The sequence below is a fragment of the Piliocolobus tephrosceles genome, unplaced genomic scaffold, assembly GCF_002776525.5.
Source record: "Piliocolobus tephrosceles isolate RC106 unplaced genomic scaffold, ASM277652v3 unscaffolded_40, whole genome shotgun sequence".
Lineage (NCBI taxonomy): Eukaryota > Metazoa > Chordata > Mammalia > Primates > Cercopithecidae > Piliocolobus > Piliocolobus tephrosceles.
Window position 1 is genome coordinate 1407628 of NW_022324309.1, and position 22070 is coordinate 1429697.

Genomic DNA, 22070 nt, shown 5'->3' on the forward strand with positions numbered 1-22070 from the left:
AACAGAGACTATTTAAACTTTATTGAGAGACATCAAAATCTTTCACTGGGCTCTCAAGAGAACTCTGTAGAAGACTGTTAAAATATAGTCAGATAATATCTGCTGTGGAACTCATACAGGGGAGTTTAAGCTTTTGCCACTCAGGGTTCAAACATGATATGGCCAAAACTCCTCCATAAGAATGAGTTTCCTGCCTTTCCTGCTATAGCCAGGGACCCAGGTTCTGGAGCTTGCTGATGAAGCCTGGGTGATAATTGGAGGGATAAGCAGCAGCCTGATAAGGAGTAGAAATGGGCTGAAAATAGGAAGGTGGCAACACTCCAAGGAGAAGACTTTATTTTTCTTTTAACCCTTCTGTTCCTTCCCACTTTGCTCTGTCTTCTTATTACCATCTGACATCTTAGGGAAGCAGAGCTTTCAAGGAACAGCTATCTTAGGACACCAAACAAACAGAGCAGGTGGACTGACTGTTTTCTGCCCTTGAAGTCATACACTAGTCAGTATCTTCAGCTTAGTTTGCATTTGTGGCAATAAGATATATTAAGTTTTTTGTACAGACCTACAAAGTTTGGCTTCCAAATTGGCAACTTCATATTTTGTAAATTTATCAAATAAATGATTTTTCTTAATGAACCTTAAGTAGATGGAAATTTAGTTGAAATTTAAAATTTTGATTTTCAGAAGCTTAGGTGCAATTGTATTTCTTTTTTCAGTGGAAATTAATCTCACTAATGACTACCGTGTCAGCGGAGGAGTTTCAGAAATGGTGTTTAAAGCAAGCAAGATAACTTTTCACTGGGGAAAATGCAATATGTCATCTGATGGATCAGAGCATAGTTTAGAAGGACAAAAATTTCCACTTGAGGTAAGTCAGGAGATCTGCTGTTTACTATTTAATTTTCTAAATAATTGATGTTTTTATTTAGCATATAATATGATTAATTTTAAAATCCAATATTATAATTTATAAAGTGATATTTTTATTACTTGATTAATATACTAGACTAAGCTAAATGAATATAAGACTTATCTTTGATTTACCACTTTGTGGTAACAACCCAAAGTGCCACAAATAGGTAATCAATAAATGCTGACGAATTAATGAATGAAGGAAAAGGGGGAAAATTTCATTAACATACTGGAGAATCCTTTGATTTAAATCTTTTGATTAAAATGAGAAAAATTTTCAGCTTTAAAATTGGCAAAATAATTATTAAAAAATGAGTTTGTAGTAAAATGTTTTCTTACATGTCTAGAGAAAGTCTAAATTGGTAGACTTTCTGGGAAGCAGTTTGCTTGTTTTTATTTTACTATTTTATTTTATTTTCCTAAAATTGAAGAATTTTAAATGATTTACACTCAATACCCAATCTTTAAGTGTAAAGCCATTTTAGTCTAAAAATTAAAAAACTGCAAAAATTTATTTATAATATAATTTTGAAACAAAGGGTAATGATTATTTAAATACATTATGATGGATATTATAGATTTCACAAAAATCATGTTTTTGAATGATATATTTACACAAAAAAGTTCATCATAAGGTATTAATTGTTTTAAAAAGAAACATGTTAAATGGTATAACCACTATTATTTTTCCAATTTTTTAATACATGAAAATTAATTAAATATTGACTGAGAGTAAAGCCTGAGTCAAATGGACTAGGTTTGAATCTTGGCTCCACCATTTGGTTATTGGTTACACGACATAACAATGTATAAATTATTTAACTTACCAATGCTTCCATTTTTTTTCTGTGAAATTGACATAGTAGCTGCACCTGCCTTATAACATTATTATGGAAATTAAATGAAGGATTGACTTATTACTCATAAAAGTAATTGACGGGCCAGGCACGGTGGCTCACGCCTGTAATCCCAGCGCTTCGGGAGGACAAGATGGGCAGATGGCTTGAGGTCAGGAGTTCCAGACCAGCCTGGCCAACATGGTGAAACGCCACTTCTACTAAAAATACAAAAATTAGCTGGACATGGTATCACTCGTGTGTAATTTCACCTACTGAGGAGGCTGAGGCAGAGGAATCACTTGAACTCAGGAAGCGGAGGTTGCAGTGAGCCAAGATCACACCACTGCACTCCAGACTGGGTGATGGAGTGAGACTCTGTCTCAAAAAAAAAAGAAAAAGTAATTGATGGAATTCAAGAAAATGTTAATAATGATTTTCTTTGGGTGATGGCATTATAGGTGCCTCTTATTTTCTCCTTTAAAGTCTCTATATTTTCTAAAATACCTAGTATGAAACTATTCATTTTATAATTCAAAGCAGTTTTATTAATGATAAAAATAAGATAGGGTGAATTACCTCTTAAAAGACTAAAACCCTTTTTAAAAAAGGTGGATATCTACCTTCACATTTACAACTTGTAATCTGGATTTTTTTCTTTATTCAATATTTTTAAAGTAAAGCACATTTATCAAATTCAGTTTGTCAGAGTAATCAAAGTCAATTCATTAAACAACATATCACTTCTGAGAGTTTAGCTTACTCACAATATTACCTATTTAAATCAAAGATGAAAATCAAGAAAAATTCTATCAACAAGAGCCCTGAGCAATCAAAATACATGGTACAGAATCCATGCACTAAACCTAATAAAGTTATTTTAATGCAAAAGCCTCTCAAATTGTCTCTCAGAGGTTTTTTTTTTTTTTTTTTTTTTTTTTTGAGACAGAGTCTCGCCCTGTTGCCCAGGCTGGAGTGCAATGGCGTGATCTCGGCTCTCTGCAACCTCCGCCTCCTGGGTTCAAGCTATTCTCCTGCCTCAGCCTCTCAAGTAGCTGGGATTATAGGTGCACACCACCACACCTAGATAATTTTTTGTATCTTTAGTAGAGACGGAGTTTCACCACGTTGGCCAGGCTGGTCTTGAATTCCTGACCTCGTGATCCACCCACCTCAGTCTCCCAAAGTGCTGGCATTACAGGCGTCAGCCACGTGCCTAGTCTTGTTTGTTGTTTTAAAACACTCTATGTAATTGTGTAAGCAGGAAACCCAAGGATCATCCCTGGCTTACTCCTTATTTCTTATCTCCTACATCTCACAATCAAGTCTTCTCAATTCACCAATCATGGTGGCTCAAACCTGTCATCCCAGCACTTTAGGAGGCTGAGGCTGGAGGATCACTTAAGCCCAGGAGTTTGAGACTAGTCTGGGCAACATAGTGAGACTGCATTTCTACAAAAAATAAGAGAAAATAGCTGAACACGGTGGCATGCACCTGTCGTCCCAACTACTTCAGAGGCTGAGGTAGGAGGATCACTTGAGCCCACGAGGTCAATGCTGCAATGAGCCATGATCATGCCACTGCATTCCAGTCTGAGTGACAGAGTGAGACCCCCTCTCAAAACAAACAAACAAACAAACAAACAAACAAACAAACAAACAAAGCCTTATCATTTCTTCTCCTAAATACCATATGGGAGGTCAGAAAAAAGTTTGCTTACTTGGATTATTAAATTAGTAATTATTAAGTTTTAAATTGTATTTCTTTCAATTTCCCGTGCTTGTCGTACTGTCTTGCCTAATAGGCCTTTCCCATGTGGTACTTCTGACTTGAACACATGCCCTTCTCTTCTGCCTTTCACCTGGCTAAAACCAGCTCATTCTTGTAGGGTCAGTTTAGAAATCCTGTCTCTGAAAAGGTTTTGGTGACTCACCCAAAGCAGGAGCCACTGCCATCCTCTGTTGCACAACCTCTATTTCTCCCGTCAGAGCACTAACTACGCTTTACACTCTCGGTGGCTTCCTACTCTTACCTTAATTCTACTTCTATCCAGCCTGAGACACCTGATTTCCAAGCCCAGACAGGAGAAGCACCAAATTATATAGAGGCTGTTACAGAGACATACATATATGGACGGAAACAGAAATTAACAAGGCGTAGCCTCACAGCTGGAGAGAAGAATCAAAATATGAAACTTAAAACTTTTTTTGGTATTTTTTAGGTAGAAGCTGAGAGTCCTTGAGAGCTTCAATATTAATAGATCTCAATATGGTAATATCAAAGAATGGTAACCTCCGGACTCTCAAGAAAGGCATGCACGCTTGAGAAAGAGAAATTTATATTTTAAATTCAATAAAGCAGTTAAAGTAACATATGATTATTTATTTCATGTAATTGCTTTAATAAATTTTACTGCACAGTCCCCTGGTAATCTCAAAATGGTCATTTTGGTTTTAGATATGTCTAACTTTCTAGTCCCCTCCTTATCAAAGGATGGTAAATGATAGTAAATGTAGTTGTATACATGTAATTTATAAAAGATTTTGGAAATACGTAGAATGTAGAATCACACAATTTATAGAACTTTTCAAATAGAACTTATTGAATTGCTTGTTTTATTAAGTCTCTTTGCTGATTTTTATGAAGCCTTTGTGTATCATAAAAATATCATTGTTACGTTTATAGATGCAAATCTACTGCTTTGATGCGGACCGATTTTCAAGTTTTGAGGAAGCAGTTAAAGGAAAAGGGAAGTTAAGAGCTTTATCCATTTTGTTTGAGGTAATAATTATATATACATTTTACACTAATGTAATTCCTTTTTGAGTCACATTAAATATCGATGTGAAATATCAAGACATAATTTCTAACAAAGAGAGGAGCTCACAAGTAAAATTAAAACTGGTGGTCATTTTCAAAAAAAGATGACCCTTGCCTGGTATTTTTAAAAGGAGACTCTGTGTTTGTTAATGGGGTGAATCTTTTCCAGCTGGGGCAAAGTGTTCTATAAGTACATAAATTTGCTAATTTGTACATATAAAGCATCATATTAATAATTGTGTATTATTATCAGTAACTATGAATCATAACATTTTAAAATTTACTTTTCTTAGTGAAATATGTAAGTTGTCTGGTTTTTGTTTGCTTTATTTTTTTTCACCTAGCTATAAAAAAACCTGTTTTGGGAACTTACTATTTTTTAATGCACATATTTAAAATGGAATTCATTAATCTTCACGTTTTTATTGAATAGTTATCCAAATGTTTTATTCTATTTTTAGAATGTGATTCTTCTTTAACAGGTTGGGACAGAAGAAAATTTGGATTTCAAAGCGATTATTGATGGAGTCGAGAGTGTTAGTCGTTTTGGTAAGCTACTTGAGGAAATATCTTTCTTCAAGATTCTGCTTTGGATGGATATGAATGTTGACAATATGACGACAATCATTTGTTCCAAAAGGTAGAAAGTAGTACATTTTTAAAGAGGAGCAATCTCTCACTTTTCGCACTTGATAATATATACGTTTCTCACCAAATAAATAACAATTTATCAGAAAAATTTGTTACATCAAAAGCATGAAACATTAATGTAAGTAGGAAATTGAAATTTTAAAAATTTATTCTTGAAAATAATCTAATTATATCATGCATTTAAAGCCTATTTATCTATTATGTCTCTGCATCATACATCCCTTAAAGACTAATTCCTAATCTGAAACAAGCGAATTTTATAAATATCATATTTTAAAGTAGAAAAGGAATTGTTACTCAAGTTAAAATTTATTCCCTGGTAGTTTCCTTGATAAATCCTTTGCTTTATCAACATGAGGAGATGAGATTTTTGGAAGAAGGTCAACACTTACATAGAAGAAGATGCAATATGCTTTGACATTGTTCTGCCTGCTATCTCATGGATCTTGTAATTTGTCACAACAAATGCTTTTAACAGCATGGGCAGTGGACTGTAAGCCTGTTAATATTACTATTTTATTTTTATTAAGCACTCACACACAGAATCTTAATGCTGCCCTGAGTTACCAATAAAATGAGGATTATTCCTCTCTGGGAAGCTGCAAAATTTGAAATCAGAAACAAAACTCATGAAGATCCTTTTCTTGAAAGCAGAAGCCTGGCCTAGGATTGATTTATCGTTGTCAATTACAGTGAGGATCTGAATTGACCCAACTTTTCAGAAGTCAGGAATATGTGAACTCCTGTAGTGCAGCTTTTTTTTTTGGAAGGCTCAATCAAACGCAAGATGGAGCTGTTATCTCCCTCCATTGACCCAGATTGCAAAATTCAACACTGAATGTCATAAGTCAAATTTAATTTTCCCCTCCTCAAATCATAAAGTGGATTCTATCCAGACTGAGATAAAGCAAATTGTTTGAATTCCTATACTTAAAAAATGTATAATATATGAATTCTGAATGTTCCAGACCTTGCACCAGCCTGTGGGGACAATGAAAGAGGTGTTAACCCTGACTTGTGTAACTATGGGAACTTTGAGGCTTTCTCTTAAGGCCTCTTTACTTTCCCAGGGTACTTTACTTTTGTGGGTGCCTTGGAAGGCACTCATATGAGCTTGAGAATAAACTTGCTTGTGTTCTTTAAAGTTTCCTTTCTAATACCTAGTGTCTGAAAGCCATTCAGGAAGATACTTTGTCAGATACACTATGACTACATATTATCTCTCTCTCTGAGAATATGGATTCCCTAACAGCATTATTCTGCCTATATTCTGGCTCTTAATTTGAAAGCAGAACAGTTCTTGGATTAGCTGAGGACAGATTCTAGTCCTTTACCCTCTCTCTGTCTACCTCACTTGTATTAGTCCATTTTCACATTGCTAAAGCGATACTACTTGAGAGTAAGTGATTTGTAAGAGAAAGAGATTGAATTGACTCACAGTTCTGCATGGATGGAGAGGCCTCGGGAATCTTACAATCACGGTGGAAAGCAAAGGGTAAGCAAGGAATGTATCACATGGCAGCAGGAGAGAGAGAATGAGAGTGCGAGCAAAGGAGAAACTGTGAAACTCTTATAAAGCCATCAAATCTCATGAGAACTCACTCACTGTCATGAGAACAGTATGGGGGAAACTGCCCCCGTGATCCAATCACTTCCCACTTGGTCCCTCCTCAACATATGGGGATTACAATTTGGATTACAATTCAAGATGAGATTTGGGCAGGGACACAGAGCTAAACCACATCACCACTATTTGTGCACCAACTTCCTAATTTACCAAAAACTAAAATCCTTCATGCCTATCAACTCATTCATCTGGATACTTAGTATTTCAATATGCTCAGCAAGGACAACGATCCAAACCAAATAAGTGAAGTCTTTCTAAAGTCAAACGTTTCCATTTTGAGAGTTCTTGAATTAAATCCAGTCTTATTTCTGACTCTAGAAAATCCCCTACTGCCCAATAAACTGAAGGCTTACCCATATTGGCCTTCAGCCTTTGCTGCTGGCAACCTTGAGGATCAAAGGTGGGACTTGTCTTTAGGGAGTGACTCTGGAACCACAGCTACACCCCCAAATTTGGCTCTGTATTCACCATATAATGTAAGTTATTTAAAAAAAAAAACACCTTTTCAACGATTATTCAGCTTATAAGATCTATCTTCTTATGCTGTGGGCTGGTTGCTCATTTCCTGTTTCCTCTCTAAAGGACAAAGCCCATTTTTCATTCCTCCCCTCAACCCCTCTTTCTTTCTTTCCTTCCCATCCACCATACCTACTCTAGGTTAGGCATTATTCTATCCATGGAGTGGAGAGAGAGAGAGCATGATGTTGCAGCAATACTGAGATAATGAATTAATATTTTCCAAGCAGAGCCACAAAAGACGTTAGTTGCAGTCTTTCGAGTTACAGGGAAGAGACACATCCCAGGTAATATCATCAGTGATTATCTGATGGGAATTCTCATCAGAATGATTTATAGTGCTTTCTTAATCACAAATTCAGCCCAGACATTTCTATACTGAAAAGTTCTCATAGGCGTTGGTGTGGCCCCATGCTAAATATCATTGTCCTAAGTAATAGGAGTTGGTTTTATGTAGTTACCAGCCTTTCTCTAGTGCTTGGCCCCATTGTGGTTTCTTCATCTTTGTTCCTCCCCATCTTTTTTTCTTCCATTGTTAGCCTTCTCATGGAAGGATCTGATCAGTTGGTTGGTTGATCATCATTGTATGTTCAAGCAAATAATGATTGCATAAATGAATGACTGACCCCAAATAGAGCAGCGTTGGCTCTGGTGGGCTTCTCTCTTGTGTTAACAATAGTGAGGTTACTTGAATGAAGCAGGTGTTTTTTTCTCAAGCCAGCAAAACAAAATGAAAACCACGAACACAAACAAGGGAAAAACACTGTATGAAATTTCGTTAGAAGAAAATATAATGGAAAAGCACTCTGTAATTTAAGAATCTTGTGATATCTAGTTACCATGTCTGTAAGACAGACTAGGTGACTGCTATTGAAGTTCAGAGGCAGGAAGAATGGAGTCCTCATTGGGGATAGGGAGAGGAAAATTTTAAAAAACTTATTCTGATTCTTTTGCTTCTTTTTAACTTTTTTCCCCTTTGATTTCTTTCCCAATAATAGGAAAATTCTGTATCTCACTCTCCTTACTCAGGTCTCACCTCTGCTTTCCCTTCCTGGCCTCTGGCTCTCCTGGAGTCAATTTATTTCCACCTAATTTAGCCATGAGTCAATTTTTGGCTCCTTACCTAATTACTATTCTCAACACACACATTTTTCATGAAATATTTGTAAGATAAATTTAGTCTTCAGTGGGAAAAGGAACAATTACAGTCCACTTGTCAGTTAAGGAGGTAATTTAACTACAACAATTTTCTAGTATTGAAAACATAAATCTAAAAAACATTCACATGTTAAAAATAAATATTCTTCTTAGTTCCTAAGAACTTGAATCTAATCTGAATTCTGATCATGTTATCTTGACATTGGAGAAGAGGAGAACGTACTTTTAGAAGTTACTAATGAATCCATTAAATCAAACAAAACTTGAACTTTCTAATGGATTAAAACTACACGTAGGCTGTGTTGACATGACTATCAATTCAGTTAAGAAAAGGTTTTTGGCCGGGCACGGTGGCTCACGCCTGTAATCCCAGCACTTTGGGAGGCCGAAGCTGGGGGACCACGAGATCAGGAGATCGAGATCATCCTGGCTAACACGGTGAAACCCCGTCTCTACTAAAAATACAAAAATTAGCCTGGCATGGTGGTGGGCACCTGTAGTCCCAGCTACTCAGGAGGCTGAAGTGGGAGAATGGCGTGAACTCGGGAGCTGGAGCTTGCAGTGAGCCGAGATCGCGCCACTGCACTCCAGCCTGGGAGACAGTGAGACAACCGTCTCAAAAGAAAAAAAAAAGAAAAGGTTTTTATTTCTAAGATTCAGTTGTTAATTCAGACTGAAGCAGTTGTCTCTAACTTTAGTTAGTAACAGTACTCCCTTTTCCTTCAGAATTTTCTGCGTTACAGAAAAGTTAACATTTACTAATTTAACTTTTAAATAACTTTTTTCTTTGAGGCTTTCTGAATATGTTCAGTCTTCATAGAGTTTAGAGCTGGAATAGACTTTTAAGATCAGATAGTCTAGTCATTTCATGTTCTGATATGGAAAGTGTGGTTAAGAAAGACTAAAATCTTGAAAAGGCTTCACTTTACTTGGGATTTTCTACAGTAGTATGCATGTTTGCATCACCTTGGGATGCTTTATAAAATCTAGATGCCCAGGCCTGACCACTAGAGATCTTAATTCAAATGGTCTAGAGTGGGGTCTGAGGCACTGGTATTTTTCTAAAACTCCATGGATTATACACATAAGGATTAACAACACTGCTCTACATTCTGCCACTTCACTTAGACTACACTGACTGGCTTCAGGGACTGTTTCTTAATGGCCTCAATCTCATAGAGAGGGCAGAGGACTTGCACTGGGCTGGGTAGTTCAGGAGATAGGAAAGCAAATTAGACACAGATCTCACTGGTAAATAGATTGCTGCCTGCATGAGTGAGGGCTGGTTCACAAATAGCTAAATGACCAAGGTATTGCTATTGATAAGTGCTATTGGAGAGATACAAATGAGACTATTCAAGGAGACAGACATATTTGGATTGTTTCAGGGTTTGAAGGCCAGATGGCCCACTTAGGAAAACTCTACCAGTTTTTGGATAGAAATTCTATAATCCGTATACAAGTTTATATATAAGAATAAATCAATATTTATTAGTGTGTCTGTGTACACACACAAACACATATGTGCATATTATATCAAAAATATTTTTTTCCACTCTTTGACTTTCAAATCTCTTAATGATTATTGATGAATAGATCTTGATTGCCATATACTAAACTTTCTCATATTTCTTTTTATGAGTAATATTTTTGTGTGGCATTTCAGAAACCTCAACCTACCATTAGGCTATGATGATAGTTTTTTAATGTTTTCATTTAAAAGAATTATTAATATGTTCATTTAAATCTGCAATCAGTTTAGAAGTGATATGTGCTTATGATGTGAAGTAGGGAATCGAGATTCACTTTTTTCCATGAGGATATTCAATTGATATAGTACTGTTTATTGAAAAGACCATCCATTCCACATTCCATAATGATTTTTCTATCATAGATCAAATGATCATATTTTTCTCTTTTATTTTCTCTTCCATTGTTCTCTTCATCTATCTTTGCACAAATACATCACTGTCATAATTTCTACAGCATTATATGTAACAGTATGATAGATCTTCCTATCTACTAGTGAAAGTTCTCCAGCTTTATTATTTTTCAAGATTGTCCTAACTTTTCTTTGGATTTTTATTGAAATTTTAGAATCAGTATGTCAATTACACACACAACCTTCTGAGATTTTGATTAGGATTTCATTGAATCCATGAATCAATTTGGGGAAAATCAACACCTTCACAATACTGACTCTTCCAACCCATGAACATGGTCTTTCTACCATTTTAATATTTATTTAATCCTCTCAAGAGTGTTTTGTAATTTTCAGTGTAGATGTTCTACACATTATTTGTTAAATTTATTTGTATTTGATAATGTTTTGCTATTTTAAATCATATTGCTTTAAATTTTATTTTCTGTTGTTTGATGCTGGTACACAAAAATACAATTGGTTTTTGTATATTTTTCTATGTGCAGGGACTTTGCAAATTTCACTTATTATTTCTCATTCTTGGTAAAGAAATATTTCTCATACTTTCTTCTTTCTTTCTTTCTCTTTCTTTCCTTCCTTCCTTCCTTCCTTCCTTCCTTCCTTCCTTCCTTATTTTTTTATTTTTTGAGATGGAGTCTCACTTTGTCACCCAGGCTGGAGTGCAGTGGTGCGATCTTGGCTCACTGCAACCTCCGCCTCCTGGTTCAAGCGATTCTCCTGCATCAGCCTCCTGAGTAGCTGGAACTACAGGCGCGTGCCAACATGTCCAGCTAATTTTTTGTATTTTTAGTAGAGATGGGGTTTCACCGTATTAGCCAGGATGGTCTCGAACTCCTGACCTCGTGATCCACCCACCTTGGCCTTTTTACAGGCGTGAGCCACCATGTCCGGCCTGTAAATAATTTCCAATGTTTTAAATGCACAATCATGTTATTTGTACGTTGTGATGGTATTATTTTTTCCTATACAATCTTAAGATTTTTGTTTCTCTTTTCTGTATTGCACTGGCTCAGTCTTCCAGTTCAATGTTAAATAGAAGTGGTGATGGCAGGACATCCTGGCGTCATTCTTGATCTCTAGGGGAAACACTTCCAATAAGTCATTCTTAAATATGATGACTAGTGCAGGCTTTGATGATCATCTTCACCAGAATAAGGTTTTGTTTTTGTTTTCCATGAACTGGCATTGAGTCTTATGAAGTGATGTAACTATCTATTGAGATGATCATATGATTTCTGAGTATTTTTATATGTAAAATATTCTGTTCACCATCTTGATTGTGTAAAGATAAGGCATCTAACACTGTATAGTGACATGTGTAATACAATTTGGGGCATGCCAGCTTTATTACCATTTAAAAATATATCTAAAATGTTTCAAAATCTCAGTTTTGATTAAATACATAATAAAGCATGTGTCTCTGCTTCATAGAAGCTTTGAACAGCTAAGTTCCAGTGTTGAGATTCCAGCTGAGATGTGTATTATTCCTTTTTAGGGAAGCAGGCTGCCTTAGATCCATTCATACTGTTGAACCTTTTGCCAAACTCAACTGACAAGTATTACGTTTACAATGGCTCATTGACATCTCCTCCCTGCACAGACACAGTTGACTGGATTGTTTTTAAAGATACAGTTAGCATCTCCGAAAACCAGGTAATCTTAGAAATTCAAACAAATCAAGTAATTCAAAGCCATTTAAAAAACACTATGTTCTAACTTTGCTATAAAATATCTGTTTTAAAGCATTTACCAATGCCTTTGAAGCAGATATGTTAAATTGTTTGATCTTTTTTTCAGTTGGCTGTTTTTTGTGAAGTTCTTACAATGCAACAGTCTGGTTATGTCATGCTGATGGACTACTTACAAAACAATTTTCGAGAGCAACAGTACAAGTTCTCTAGACAGGTGTTTTCCTCATATACTGGAAAGGAAGAGATTCATGAAGCAGGTATGTATTTAAATATAGTCTTCTACAACTGTCATAGATGCAATGTTATAGGAGGTAGTTTTGGTAAAATGACAAATATAGAGGGGTTGGAGCTTTAGAAATGTTTTAATTATTAATTTTGTAGCTCTAGGTAAGCTGTCTAATTTTCTGACTATCAGATACCACATCTATAAAATGGCAACTAAAAAATCTATTCTTCCCTTAAAAATGGCCCCATTTTACAGATGGGAAAAATTGAGATTTAATAAGGAAAATGTTTTTCCAGAATGCACAGTAATAAGTAGCAAAGCACAATACACACTTCCAAGTTCACTTTCTGGTATTTGCCTGGTCTAAGAGGTATGAGAAAGGAATGAATAAGAGGCTGAGGTGTTCAGAGCTTGGGAGATCGTTTCTGGTTGGGATGATCAGGAAACCTTCATGGAAGAACCGCATTTGACCTGAATCTTGATACAGTATTTGGGTTTTAAAGTGCTCATCTTTGTGTTGGCACGCCCCAAAAAGGAGCCTAGCACCTAATCGGTACTGAAAATAAATGCACTGAGTTATTAATGAATAAGAAGTGAATCTTCTTCCCAGTTTCCTTCTTTGGAGGAAAAGAAATTTGCTCTTGTGAGGTACAGCCACGGGAAATGACACCAGAGGGGTGTCTCCGGAGTGCTGTCTGTTTTTTTTGAAGCTGACACAGTAGTTAAAAGCATTTTTAAATGTCCAGAGAACACAATCAGATACATCTGCTGAAATTTTCCTTTTCAGTTTTTACTGAGGTTCTCACTTGTTCATTAAAGAAGTCGTTGAAGTGACCTTTGCACTAGGGACTTCTAACCTTTCCAAGTAGATGGACCTCTTTGATATCAGTCCTGCCATGAATTCAATGATTTTTTTTTGCCATGTATAATATTAGTTTAATAATCATCTGCTTTTGAAGATTAAGCATTAAAACAACAAGCTTTTGTTGTTTTAATGTGATATTTCCAAGAATCGTTTATCCTTTAACAAAAAAATAGAACTCAAGACAGCAGTGATGAATAGCTATATTTACTGTGACACCAAATTTTAAATTAAAGTGCCCCAAAATGAGGAAATTTAATTATATTTCTATCAGTACTAAATATTATAGCATACTGTCCAGTAAAAAATAGACAATCAGTTAGAAAAAAGAAAGTGGATTTAATCATCCCCTCTTCTTAAATATAATAGACCAAATTATAAATTAAATAAATATGGGTTTTTTTGGTCACATAGTTTTATCAGTTCTATTTTATTAACACCCTTCACTGGCTCTGCATCACTTTTGGAATAAAATTCAAACTGTTTGTTGTTGCACGATAGGCTCTGTGTAGGTTTACCAGTCTTAGTGCTTAAGCCTCCCCAACTGGCATCCTTCCCTTACATTGAGCTACATGAAGTCCCCTGAAGATGAAGACTACATTCTTCCAGGTTGCATTTATACATTTGGCTTCCCCAATGATGGCATGTTCCTCTCCACTGTCTTCATTTCCCTGCCTCCTCATTCTTCAAGACTCAAGTTGAGCATTGCATCCACTGCGAGGCCATCTCTGACTCTACTTCTGTCCACCTAAGTCTAGCCCTGGCAATGGCCACAGGACTGCACACTCAAGGAAACACCATACCCATAGATTGTAAATGGTGCTCCTCTGAATGTTGTACGATGTGCTCAGCTTCTGCAGACTTCATAGCAGTTGCCATATTTTGGTAATTGTCTATTTACTTATTTGTCTCTGCCAGCAATCTCTGAACCCCATGCCAAACTAAAGTAAAGCTCTCATTCACTAAATATTCACTGCATGGCTGAAAGACTCCATTTCCACATAATAAAAATATAGCAAGTTATGCTTGATGGGTGCTTCCTGCACTGTTTAATGTGTAAACCTGTGTATAATTCTGATTTAATGTAGAACATTGTTTTCACAGTTAAGTGTTAAAGGTCCAAAGTAATAATCTATAAAAACAAAAACAGTGATAGCTACTGTGTGTTGTGTGACTCTACCAGGCACTGGAACCAGATAATATTGAACTTAGACCTCACATCACTCTTATGAAGTTGGCCTCATTGTCTTCATTTTACAGTTTGGGAAGCTAATATTAAATGGTTTGCCCAAGTTTACACAACTAGAAAGGAATGGAGTCAGTATTTGAACCTGACTCTCCCTGAATCTAAAGCTTTGCAAAGTTCTATCCACTGTACTTTACGTTTATACTGGAACATAATTTTTGCTTACATAAAAAACTGATGACTTTAAAGACACGAAACTTCAAAAAAATAGTAATGGATTTTGAGTGTTTTGTTTATCCTAAGGTCAAACACAGAAACAACACTTTCTAAACTACTTGGTGTTTGGGTTCTGTAAATATAGAATAGGACCTATAAAGTAAGGAAAGTGATTTTCTTGAACGGAGCTTATGGGAACCGATTTTATTCCCTTAGACCATGTGTGTATATTGTCACAGAATTTTACATCCCTGCTGCAACACTATTATGACTGCCATAGTAATAATAAGTTATTTATCACCTGTTTGTCTGTGGTTTGGTTCCAAAATAAATGGCAGAACTAACTAGAAAAACAATAACTCAAAACAGACTCATTTAAATTGAAGGGACTTAAATATACAATACTTAAGGAAAAACTAGAAAGTTTTACAGTACAAATGCACATCCACATGCTGTTTTTGTTGTGTACTTATCCTGTATGTGTGCCTTCCCCAGCTTCCTCAAGAAAATCCAGTCACACCAACTACTTTGTGTTATGTTTGTATTTTTGACTAAATATTTGTCGAGTGATGGTGAGAGGCTACAAAACTCAGCATTTCATCAAAATATCTGCCTACAGCTTAGACAATATTGCTTAGAAAGTGTTATTTCCTTATATTGTATATCCTTAGGATAAATAAAAGTGCTGAAAAGTCATTCCCAGTTTTTACCGAAGTTTTGTGTCTTTATGGCCATCAGTTTTTATTTTAAAATTATGTTAGCAGAAACACATCTCTTCTGCAGTCTCCCTTGCTGGGCCTTAGAGTCTTTGCCTTCAGATTGTTTGACCCTCTTGTTTTGTCAGTTCCCCTCACAGAGTCTCAGCTGCTACCTTCATCGCACCCAAGTCTTCACGTCTTCCTAAGGCAGGAAAATTAGCTTTGTCCCAGATCCTTCAAACTTGCCTACCCATGCTCATCCTAATGAGCTCAGCCATCAAAAAAGGCCCTTTTTGGTAGAATGATTTATTTTCTTTTGGGTGTATACCCAGTAATGGTGTTGCTGAGTCAAATGGTCAAATGGTAGCTCTGTTTTAAGTTCTCTGAGAAATCTCCAGATTGCTTTCCACAATGGCTGGATTAATTTATATTCCCACCAATAGTGTATAAGCATTCCCTTTTCTCTGCACCCTCACCAGATGCAATGTTTGTTGGCTTTTTAATAGTAGCCATTCTGAATGGTGTGAGATGGTATCTCATTGTGGTTTTGATTTGTATTTCTCTGATGATTAGTGATGGTGAGTATTTTTTCATATGTTTCTTAGCACTTGTATGCTTTCTTCTGAGAAGTGACATATGCACTTATATGTTCATTGCTGTGCTAGTCACAATAGCAAGATATGGAATCAACCCATGTGCTCAGTGGTAGATTAAAGAAAATGTAGTACGTATACACTATGGAATACTACACAGTCATAAAAAATGAAATCATGTTTTTTTGCAGCAAGATGGATGGAACTGGAGGTCATAATCCTAAGTGAACTAATGCAGGGACAGAAAACCAAATACCTCATGTTCTAACTTATAAGTGGGAGTTAAACATTAATCACACATAGACATAAACATGGGAACAGTAGACACTGTGGTCTGCAAGAGAGTGGAGAGGTGGGTGAGTTAAAAACTCTACCTGGGTGATGGGATTTGTACTCTAAACCTCAGCATCTTTTACTATTCTCATGTAACAAACCTGCATATGTACCCCTGTATCTAAAATAAAAGTTGAAGTAAAAATAAAAAATAAATAAATAAATATTTTTAGAAAGGGGCCCTTTGTTTGCCAAAACATATCCCCTTCTAGGGGGGATCAGAGATGATAACAGAACTTTTGTTTTCCTAGTTACATAGACTAATATGCACATTTATGGTTTTAAAGTTTCAATCATTGTCAAAATATATCATTTTGAGATAACAGTGAAATAGAAAAGTCAGGTCATGTTAGTTGGGTAAGTTTCATTCACACAGTTACATATTCAGTCAGTTCTTTTTTGGCTTTAATACGAACCACTGTCAAATAATTAATATGCCCTTATGCAGCATAGGGACTTCCTGATTACCCAAAACTGAATGCGATTCCTCTTTCTTCTGAACCGTCGTAATCCCTGACCTGCAATTGTGGCACTTTGCCTTTCTTGCCTTGCTTCAGGGGTGTTTATGTACATACCTTATTTTCTTGGTAGATCCCTGTCTAATTGATCTCAGTATTACCTGTAACATCTGAAAAAAGTACCTGGCAGGTAGTAAGAGCTCTCTGACTCCTTGATGAATGGTGATTAAGTGAATGAATTAAAACATTGGCCAAAGCTTAGTTATGTCTAAGCCTCTGGGGTTAAAAAGAGCATATGTATTATTGGCAACACACACAAAAGGAATGACTGGCTTTAGATTTCCAGACAAGTTGGAGCCAAGTTCTTCTTGCTGAACATCCTTTAATTAATTAAAAATTTACAAAGCCTTCAGAAGAATACAGTACAGTAGTATTAGCTGTGTGTACAGTTCATGTTCAAAATTAAAGATCATTCCAGGAAAAGAAAGATTCTAATTTTAAAAAGATAGTATCAGTATGATAGAATTGTTAAGAAGTAGTTTCCTCTGTGACTGAAAAAAATAGCTAAATAATTTACATTCTTCATTTTGACTCTGTTAATCCTCTGTAAAATTATTGTACTTAGCAATAATGAACACCTAGCATATCGAGATTTATTAGGTAATAATTTTTACAGATGCCCATTATATAACAGTCTGCATTTACTGAAATCATTATAAAGAAGTGAGCTACTTGATTTTATTTTTGCAGTGAAAAAAGAGGAGACATGAATCTGATTAGACTCTTAGCAATTAGTTGTTTCTTTCTTCACAAACTAGGACTTGCTTTTTTCATCATGAGTCTTTGCACTCAATGAACATTTCTTATCATTTGTCCTGTGCATAGAAATACTGTGTTCTTATGAAAGTTTTTTTCTCAATGGATATACTATCTCCTTTGGAACGGAATTTAAGAATAAGAATTGAGAATTGTATTTATATTCAGTTTTGATCTTTATTAAATTCAATCTGAAAATAAATTTTTACTACATGAACTTATACAATGTAGAAAATCTAGATAAGGACACAGAAAAAAATACAAATACCCTGTAATTACACTACCCCGAGATAACTATTATGAAGATTTTGGTAAAGATCCATCCAAGTCTTTCTCTGAAAATTTTTAAAAATGTTATTATATTTCACAAAAAGTGAGACTATACCGCATGTCTGTTTACTGATTTTTTTTTTACTTCATATTATACCTTTAATATATCATTCTTAATTTTTATGTTGTATTCCATCATATAGTTATAACTATATATTAAACCTTAATCAGTTCCTCAATTTTTTACATTCAGTTCACATATTTTTTTGTCATATAAATATCTAATATCTTCATTTTGACCAGGAGGAGAAGTAAAAGCTAGCATAAAAATTGTCAAAATCTTGCTCTCAATAAATCTCTCAATAAATGCATTGTAGGAAAATGTGTTTTTAGAAATACATTATAAATAATTGCAAAAACCATGTGAGATTTATATATTCATATAAACTCTGTAAGGTTAAGGACCAGGCCCTACTCATTTTTTGCATTCACAGCAGGCGCTCAATAGATTATTTGTGAATTAATGAATATTTTATCAGAACTTCAAACCTCTGTATTTCCATTTGTATGGACAGCTGCCATTTATTAGGGAGGCATTTCTTTTTGGCATCATTGAATGGACACTGGCTCTTCTAAGGATCACAGAATTTAATAGAACCATCTGGTCTTGAAAGAGTTAGAAAAAATGTCTTTTTTTTTTTTTTGACAGAGTCTCTCTTTGTCACCCAGGCTCGAGCACAGTGGCTCTATCTCTGCTTACTGCAGCCTCTACCTCCTGGGTTTGAGCGATTCTCCTGCCTCAGCCTCCCTAGTAGCTGGGACTACAGGCGTGTGCTACCACACCCGACTAATTTTTGTATTTCTATCAGAGACGGAGTTTTACCATGTTGGCCAGACTGGTCTCGAACTCCTGACCTCAGGTGATCCGCCTGCCTCCACCTCCCGAAGTGTTGAGATTACAGGCGTGAGCCATCGTGCCCAGCCAATAAAAAATAATGAGTACTATGTGTGAATAACAGTACAAACCTAGCAAAAATATGAAGTAGATTAAGTTCAACTATATCCATGCTTTCCAGGCATCAGATGCTTTCATGTTGCCTTCTTATCACCTCACAAGGTTTTTCTGCTAAGAAGCAGGGACCTGCTAAAGCACAGGGGTGAAAAACAGACTTTAAAGTTCAGTAGACTTGATTTTTAAATTCCAGCACCAATACTTACTAGTCGTATAAAAATTGTCAACTTACTTAACCTCCCCAAGTCTGTTTCTTCACCTGTAGAATGGAAAAGTTAAAAATGATCACCTTACAGGGTTGTGGTGAGGTTTAAATGACCTAAAATTTGCAAAGCAGTACAGCCCCTTGAATGTAATGTGCTACTGACTCATAACTAGTGTCATTGTCATGTGTATGTATGGACAAAAAGCCAAGATATCACAATGAATATGGCATACTATTCAAGTTTTTCCTGTTTAAGGTGTTTTTAAATAATTGTTGAATAGAATTATGGATGCACTTCAAATCTCACTTGCTAGCACTGTAATATATTTAATGCAAACTTAAAAAAACCAAAACAATGAAAGATAAAATAGTTGTCAAGTCAGAGTAGCATAAAGGGAGTGTCTTTGTAGCATAACATTTTGACCTATGATAAATTTTCTACAATTTCCTGAAAAACATCATGATGAATTATACACTAGTAGACTTACCTTCTTGAAGGTCAGTGGGTTGTTAATAGCATTTGTTAAGGTTACATGTATGTAAACACTGTACGGCGACTATATTTTAAAAAGTGAAATGAATATTATTTACTTCTTAGAAGATTTTGTATTACAAATTGAACTGTTGATGAAGTCACTCTGTCCCTAAAGACTGAGTGAAAGAGGTAGAAGTCGAAAGACTTGTTTTGGCTATTAATCTAAAGTGAATATGTAATCATTCAGAAGTACAAAACAGGGATAGCTGTTTTCCAATTACATTCAACATTTGTGTAAATGTTTACATCAGTTGTATTAGGATCTGCTACTGCCCGAGGAGAAGTCACAACCTCGTTGGTTACCTTCTGGGTCTGTAAGTCATTCAGCTTTTCTCCCAGTGGTCATTGTCTTCCTACTTTTAAAAATGAAGGTCATAAACTTCAAGTAAGGAAGTGGTGTACTTATTAGCATGTATTTATGAAACACTTTTGTCATGAGCTGTGTTATACTGTACAGAACTTCAAATTAGTGGGAAATAACTGAGTGAGACCTAGTGTAGTCTCGGGTAATTATGACATTTTCTCTGCCACTCCCTAAGAATCACCTCCCTGCCATTTCGTATCAATCCACATTTTACTCCTAATACCTCAAGCTAAGACTGCGCCTTCTCCCTCAGGGCAGACTGTGCTTCCTCCAAGGCAGGCTAGAGAGCAACAGAAGTGGAAGGAGTCTCCTATCTCCCCTTGGTCATCTGCATCAACTTTCTTGATTAACAAAGATTTGTCACAGCCAAGGATTTGTATTTGTATTTCTCTGTCTCTGTTTTTTTCTTTTTTTCTTCATTTTTCTCTCATGTCACTCAGTGCTTTGCTTATTAATATTTTGGCACTGGTTCCACAGATCATGTCCATTCCTACGTAGTAGGTGTTCACTCTTCATTTAAGTAATGAGAGGATGAATGATAAAGCACAGGACTTTGTGTCAGCTAAAAGCTTAAGAAGCTTATACCATTTTTAGTAGGAAATGTGTATAAATTTGAAAAGAATTTCCTAATGTGGCCTAAATGGCAGAATTTTTGGTAAGTGTTTTATACATTCCTCTATCAGCGGAGTGCAGAATTTAGAATCTAAAACCACTCGTTCCATCTGAGAGCTTACTAAATCTAAGTGTTTGAAAGCTATCACAGGAATGGACATACTAAAGGCTGAGACACTACCTCCTTCTTCTGTATGTCTAGAGTGCCTAGAACCAAGCAGATGAGAGTGGAATGCTAAAAATAAGTTTTTAAAGCAAGAACACGTATAGCTCCCTGATAAAGGAGACTACATTCTCATTCTTTATAGTGAGGATTCTTTGCTCACTGTTCATGTATAGTACAGTACCGTTTACTTGTACTCTGTGTGACTTGACATGGGTCCCAGACTCACAGCCAGAAGCCTGCACAATAACCAGCAATTAGGTTCTTCTTCTCAGCCAGTGTCTCCTGAAGAATCAGTAACTATGACCCAGATCACATGTAGATGTGGAAAGGAATCAGTATGTGAGATGTAGTCCTGAGGGAGGGAATGAAGCTTCAACGGTTTCGAACTTCTCGTGATCAGGAAAATTGTATTTTTGTTACTATTTTACTCTATAGCAGCTTGCATTTGATGTCTGAGTACATATTCATCTGGAAAAACGTTACTGATTTTCAGTCCAGGAAACGTACCTTACAGAGTACATATGCTTCTAATAAGATAATTGGGCTGGCCCAGTGCGGTGGCTCAGGCCTGTAATCCCAGCACTTTGGGAGGCCGAGGCGGGAGGATCATGAGTTCAGGAGATTGAGACCATCCTGGCTAATATGGTGAAACTCCGTCTCTACGGAAAATACAAAAAAAATTAGCTGGGTGTGGTGGCGGACTCCTGTAATCCCAGCTACTCAGGGGGCTGAGGCAGGAGAATGGCGTGAACCCAGGAGGAGGAGCTTGCAGTGAGCCAAGATTGTGCCACTGCACTCCAGCCTGGAAGACAAAGCAAGACTCTGTCTAAAATAATAATAATAATAATGATAATAAAATTTAAAAAAGATAATTGAGCTGATTTCAATAGGAAATATATGCAAAACCTGGAAAATTTAGTGTCTATTAATCTCTTCTTCTGTGGTTATTCCATGGTTTGAACACCAAATAGTGTATATAGAATTAACTAAATTGTTATTTGAAAGATTCAGTTCTATCTTATAGAAAGGAAACCCTTTGGCAAGATTATAAACTATATATAGAAATATAGGCTTTTCTGTTAATAACATTCTAAAGTATGTATGTTTTTCACCATAAGATCCTGTGACTCCACATCTAAAAGAAAAGATTTACCTAAAGCTTGATAGCGTGCAACTGTATTGTTGATTATCAATAAACACAAGTATTTAAAAAATACATTTCTAATTAAAATATAAACTCAAACTATTAAACAAATAGCTAACAAACTCTTACAAGAAGTGAAAACCTATGGGCAAGAAAATATAACTTTCTTTTTGGAGCTCTACTTTATATTAATGTTGCTACTATTAAGGCGAGACATAGACAT

General features: G+C 35.8%; 1 protein-coding gene across 1 annotated transcript in view; it reads left to right on the forward strand.

Moving 5' to 3' along the window:
- LOC113224820 (receptor-type tyrosine-protein phosphatase zeta-like) overlaps nucleotides 1-22070 on the forward strand; it is a 193107-nt gene that overhangs the window by 103803 nt on the left and 67234 nt on the right. Inside the window, exons 5-9 of the mRNA XM_026454314.1 lie at nucleotides 714-865; nucleotides 4432-4527; nucleotides 5049-5115; nucleotides 11956-12113; nucleotides 12258-12408. Of these exons, the coding sequence (XP_026310099.1) occupies nucleotides 714-865; nucleotides 4432-4527; nucleotides 5049-5115; nucleotides 11956-12113; nucleotides 12258-12408 (624 nt within the window). The remainder of the gene's footprint in view (nucleotides 1-713; nucleotides 866-4431; nucleotides 4528-5048; nucleotides 5116-11955; nucleotides 12114-12257; nucleotides 12409-22070) is intronic.